Raw genomic sequence first — 6,117 nt, forward strand, 5'->3', positions numbered from 1 at the left:
CACATAACTCAGCACTAGCAAAATTTTCTATCTCAGTTGGGTTAAATGAAAACAAAACCCCCAAAAATCTTTTACTGAACATTTACTCTATGCAAGGTATTGTCCTACTAGCTCTTCCTTGAACTTGACATTTCATTTTCCACTTTTTGTCATTTTCAATGATCTGACTCTGAGCACAATGTCCACTGTATCACATTGCCTCTAATTCAACCTTCTTATTTTAAAAGGGAGGAGACAGAGGCTCTAACAGGTGATGAGCAATGATGAGCAAGGGACAAAGCCAGGCCTAAAACCAGGGTCTCCTGACACCCAGGCTAGAATTTTTCTATTGTAGAACATTACTTCTCTTGACTATCCCATGCATCTTAATCTCCTTTACTCTACTATAACCTCACTAAGAGCCAGGCCTATGTCATATTCTGTGTTTTATATTGATCTGTGTATCCCCTATGGACCTGTGAATCCACAAAGATTAATTCAATAAACATTTATTAAACATCTACTATGATGTCTAAGGCATTGGGCTTACAAGTACAAAAACAACCCAATCTCTGACCTTAAGGAACTGATATTATACAAGTGAGAAAGAACATCTACATAGATGATTTAGATATGAGATAATTTTACATTAGATACAGGATAATTTGAGAAGGGAGAAAGCAGTAACAACTGGGAAAATCAAAGAAATAATGGTCAACTGAGCTGAGGCTGTTTTTTTTTTTTTTTTACGGACAATGGGGTTAAGTGACTTACCCAGGGTCACACAGCTAGTAAGTGTTAAGTGTCTGAGGCCGGATTTGAACTCAGGAACTCCTGAATCCAGGGCCGGTGCTTTATCCACTGCGCCACCTAGCCGCCCCATGAGCTGAGGCTTTAAAGAGGAAAGGTGGCCTAAGAAGCAGAGATGAGAAAGAGGTGCACTCCATGCATGGAATACTATGGAAAATCACAGGGTGGAAAATGGAATGTCAACCCTTATGTTACAAATATCCCTCTATTCTTATCTGGGAGTCACTTTTATGGCCACTTAAAGTTTCCTCATGTTTTATCAGGTATTTTGTCTGGAAAGGATTATAAGATGAAAGATTTAGAACTAGAAGGGACCTTAGATATGGAGTCCAACTGGTTCATTTTGAAGTTAAGGAAACTGAGGCCCAGAGATGTTGCCCAGGGTCTCACAGCTGGTAAGTGTTTAAGAATAGAACGGAAAGATACAATGCCTTAAGAGAAATAAATTTTTGTCTATATAAGGGTTTTAGGAGAGTTTCTGCACATTTGGAAATAATAGAGCCAGATCCCATCAATGCATAAGGAGGATATTTCCCACTTTGGAAAACTACACTAACTCTTTAAGTGATACATGGGAAATTATTATTCCGAAGCATTAAAATATATGGTTGGGGTTATGAAAAGGTTAATATCCTTTCAAAGTGGACAATATACTTTCAGCATAAAGGAGAATCAGGCCCTAGACCCTGTAAAAACCTGAAAGGTAAGGTGCTGTTCCGCAGAAATGAAAAATAAAAGCCAACATGGTCCTTGTTTGTTGAGTTTACAAAAGCAAACTCTTTTCTGGATCCCCAGAGTTGCATCAGTGGAGTTTATAGATATTTCAGTAGTGACTCATTTGCTAATACAATATAAAGTCAATAAACCTTGTAAAGGTAAACTTAGAAACCTTCAAACTTCCTGGTCAACCTGGGACACGTCACCATAACTAGGATACATAGAATCCCATGTCAAATTATAAAAAGAAAATGAGGAAGAAATTAGCATAAATTACTGGGAAAAAACATCACAGAAGAGTCCTTCAAATATGAGGTTAAGGATTGTTCAAGAATTCCTTAATTCCCTGGTCCAGTCACAATCTATTGGCTTTCTACCTCTTTATCTGCCTTCCCTTACCTAAACCAACTCTTCCACTGCACTATGACCTCCAATCCCCTAACCCCTCAATTCAAGTCATCTCCCTAGCACTAGCCACTCTCTCTTCTTTTGTCCATCTTAACCCCCTTGGAAAATCAATTCTATCCTGTCCCTTCTCTTGAGTCTGTAAACTACTTCATCATTTCTTTCAATTGCACCTTGCCAAGTCTTAGCTTTGGATTACTCCTACTATCTTGTTGCTTTTACATGTTGCTATACATGCTGCTGAATGAAGGTGAAGAAAATCATGTGACTGTTTTGACTACGTTCACTACAAATTTATGTTACACAACCTCAATTGGGTCCTCATCACTGTTAGGCAATCTTTATGTACCTGATTTATCAACTCACCATCCCACTCACCACAAGGGCTCTTCTAAATGTTTTTAAGCCTCCTCAAACCTTCCATGGATCCCTTTCTATCCTTTCAGCTGAGAACCTTGCTTCATATTTTAGAGAAAAAAAGAGATGAATTGCTACAAACTCCCTTTCCTTCCCACTTCCTCATCTCATATCACCCATATGCCTTCTGTCACAATCTTCTCCTTTGCCCCTGTAACACATGATGAGGTGGCTTACTCCTTACCAAGGATAACCTCTCAAGCAATCCCATTCTATTCCATCTTCTCCAATAGGTTGCCCTTCTGTCATACCCATTCTATCACTTATGTTCATTCTCTCTTGGCCTACTGACTGCATTCCAATTGCTTACAATCATACACATGTCTCTTCATAAACTCTTCTTTGATCCTTCCATCACTGCTATCACTCTATATTTCTTTTGCCCTTTGTAAATAAACTACTTGAAAAAGTGACCTATAAGAAGTGCTTAAGCTTTCTCTCTTATCATTCTCTTCTTAATTCCTTAGAATCTAGATTCTGACCTCATCATTCCACTGAAACTTATCTCTCTCAAGTTACCATTGATCTCTTAATTATCAAATCCAGTGTCCTTTTCTCAATCCTTAATCTCCTTGAGCTTTCTGCAGCCTTTGACACTAGGACCAAATACAAAATCCTCTGTTTGGCATTCAAAGCCCTTTGTAAGCTAGACCCCTCCTACTTTTCCAGTCTTCGAATACCTTACTCTGGACCATATGCTCTGATCACATGACACTTGACTCCTGACTGAATCATGAACAAGATACTCCATCTCTCAGCTTTAGGCTTTTTCTCTGGCAGTTCCTCATGCTTGGAATGCTTTCCCTTCTCTGCTCCAATTACTGACCTCCCTGGCTTCTTTTAAATCCCAACTAAAATCCCATTTCTACAGGAAGCCTTTCCCAACCCCTCTTAATTCTAATGCCTTCCCTCTCTTATTTACTTCCTATTTATTCTGTATATAGTTTGTACAAATTTGTTTGCACATTGTCTCCTTCATTTGTTTATAAGCTCCTTGAGGGCAGGGACTATCTTTTGACTCTTTTTTGTTTCCCCCAGTACTTAGATCAGTGCCTGACACATAATAGGTGCTTATTTAGTATTTATTGTCTGACTGATAAACCTCAGCTCAAAATTTCTGGTAGGTTAAATTTTTTTTTATTGTCTTGCTATGCTACTCCAAATACTTTTCTGGGGGTTAGGGGAGAAGAAAGAAGATTAGAGGGATAAACTTTATAGATACCACAAAAAATTTTATTTCCTCTCGATCAATTGGATGGTGAACATAGACTTTCCCATTATGGTTATCTTCTATAGAAAACAGACCAATTGGATACTCATCCACACCAGGTCCACTGATTAAATATATTATGGATTCATTGTAGTCCCTGACATTGAATATCTGTAAGTAAAAACACAGAAAAAAAATGCTCTTGTTTTAAATCATTCTTCAGATAAAGTGTTCCCAACCACTGAAGCAGGCTATTTCCTCTTCTTCAAGTCCTATAACCAGTTTTCAAGTCTTGGTGAATCTACTACTGCCACAATGCCCCCTTACATCCACTTACACTTCCTCATAAACTCCTACCACCTCTCACCTAGGCAATTTAAATAAACAGACCTAAATAAAAGACTTTAATTGGTCTCTCTACTTCCATTATCTCCTCTCTCCAATCCATCCTTTACACAGCTCCCAAATTGATTTGATATTCCTAAAACAGAGCTGACCATGGTACTCCGCTAATCAAAAATCTTCAGTGGCTCCCCAGTGCTTCAAATATAAAATTTAAAAAATTTAAAAGCTTTAGCCCTAAAGCCCCCCACAATCTGTCTCTCACTTACCTTTCTAGTCCCTTACCATTACTCCCTTTGTTTACTCTCTGTCCCAGTCAAATAGGCTTATGAGCCTTTCCCAGGACACAAGATTCCATTGCTTGCCTCTATCCTTTTTCACAAGCCATCCTCCATCCAAGGAGACTCCTTCCTCACTTTTGTCTCTATTCTAGAATTCTTACCTTCCTTCAAAGCCCTTCCTGATACCTCTTTGTAGTTGGTACACCGTAAAATTACTGTGTGTGTGTGTGTGTGTGTGTGTGTATTGCATTTACCTATTTGGGTACCTGTTAACAGGGGAGTACTGAAGCCCAGGTGAACTGGCTTAGAGAATAGAACATTATATTTTTCAGTATGAACATTTACAATTCAGAAATTGGCAAAAAAAATACAAAGCAGGCTGGATTTATTGTTTTGTGGGTTGTCTAGATTTTAAAAAGTGTTAAGAATGAAGATTGAACTTAAAAGTGTTTTTGGAGAGAAGGTTGTTAAACATTTACCAGCACAACTCTGACTTATATTCACACAACACAGAATGCAAGCTCCCCAAGAAAAGGTAATAGTTTTGTTTTGTTTTGTTTTTTGTTTTGTTTTGTTTTGATCTTTGAATCCTGGCATCTAACACAGTGCTTTACACATAGTAGGTACTTTATACATAGTAGGTACTTTAAAAATTCTGTGGCATTAAATTGAATAAGGAATCATTATTAAGAAACCTTTCAGGATTTTTTTCTGTTTCCAGTTGCTAGATTTTTAAATGGCCCCTAGGGATAAAAGCAGATAGACATGTGGCTTACCTCTCCTGCAAGCTTGGGGAATGGTCCTGGGTCCTCCTCTTTGATTTCCAAGGTAGTAATAATCCATCTTCTTTTAAAACGTTTTAAAGGTTGGTTATCCTCTAACTGGAGAATGTATTAAACCAAATATATAGTAATCAAGACACAAGAAGAAAATTGTTGCAATGTTACTTTGAGGTGGTATTATATGATATATTTATGAGTTTCACAAACTGTTCATAGCCTCATCTAAGATGAAATACTCTTTACCTTAAATCCCTAGTGGCTCACTTTGACTTCATAAATGCAAGCATTTTAATCTATTTTTACTTTGTTTTCCTGAAAACCAAAACAAGTCAGGGCACTGCAAATCTCTAGATTTTCAAACAAATTTATCAGCAAAAAAATAATTATATCTTGCATATTAATAAACTTAATACCTACCCTCATCTTTACCTGACTGGTAAATTCATCTTTTGCTAGTTGGAGACAGCTGGTTACAGTGACCTTGGAAACAAAAACTAAGTTAGTAGGCAATACACTTATTGAAATGTTCATTGACAGGTGCAAGCTACCTAAAACAATACAATTTTCATATGTCCAAAAAATGGGGGGGGGGATATTATAAACTCTGATCACATCCAAAACCCAAAACAAATTTAGAAAATAAACAAAAAATGTATTTGTATATTCAGCTGTCTAAAACTGTTATTTTGTTTAGTTTACATTTTTTTTGACTATCCTGTCAGTTATCTCATGCTGTAGAGAAAAGGGCACTAGATTGTGTGGTGGAAAAGAAATAAGTTGGGTCCTAGTTGGATTTGACACAATACAATTTGTTGTTGTTCAGTCATTTTCAGTCATGTCTAACTCTTCATGATCCCATTTTGGGGTTTTCATGGAGGAAATACTGAAGTGATTTGCCATTTCCTTCTCCAGCTCATTTTACAAATGAGGAAAACAGGGTTAAGTGACTTCTCCAGTGTCACATAGCTATTAAGTGTTTGAAGCCACATTTGAACTCAGGAAAATGAGTCTTCCTGATTTCAGACCAGAATTCTATCTAGACAGCATATAGCTGCCCTAAAATTGATCAATGTGTTTTTCAGTTTTGTCCAATTCTTCTTCATGGTCCCGTGGACCATACTGTCTGTGGGGTTTTCTTGGCAATGATACTGGAGTAGGTTGCCATCTCCTTCTC

The 6,117-nt window shown here is 37.4% G+C and overlaps 1 protein-coding gene across 1 annotated transcript in view; it reads right to left on the reverse strand.

The window, feature by feature from the left end:
• The window catches only part of CDH26 (cadherin 26), a 41,648-nt gene extending 36,174 nt beyond the window's left edge, over nucleotides 1–5,474 (reverse strand). Inside the window, exons 1-3 of the mRNA XM_043980950.1 lie at nucleotides 5,357–5,474; nucleotides 4,938–5,038; nucleotides 3,551–3,709 (exon numbers count right to left, since the gene is read on the reverse strand). Of these exons, the coding sequence (XP_043836885.1) occupies nucleotides 3,551–3,709; nucleotides 4,938–5,038; nucleotides 5,357–5,474 (378 nt within the window). The remainder of the gene's footprint in view (nucleotides 1–3,550; nucleotides 3,710–4,937; nucleotides 5,039–5,356) is intronic.
• Nucleotides 5,475–6,117: the final 643 nt, after the last annotated feature.

Source organism: Dromiciops gliroides, chromosome 2 (genome assembly GCF_019393635.1).
Source record: "Dromiciops gliroides isolate mDroGli1 chromosome 2, mDroGli1.pri, whole genome shotgun sequence".
In the NCBI taxonomy this organism is placed as follows: domain Eukaryota; kingdom Metazoa; phylum Chordata; class Mammalia; order Microbiotheria; family Microbiotheriidae; genus Dromiciops; species Dromiciops gliroides.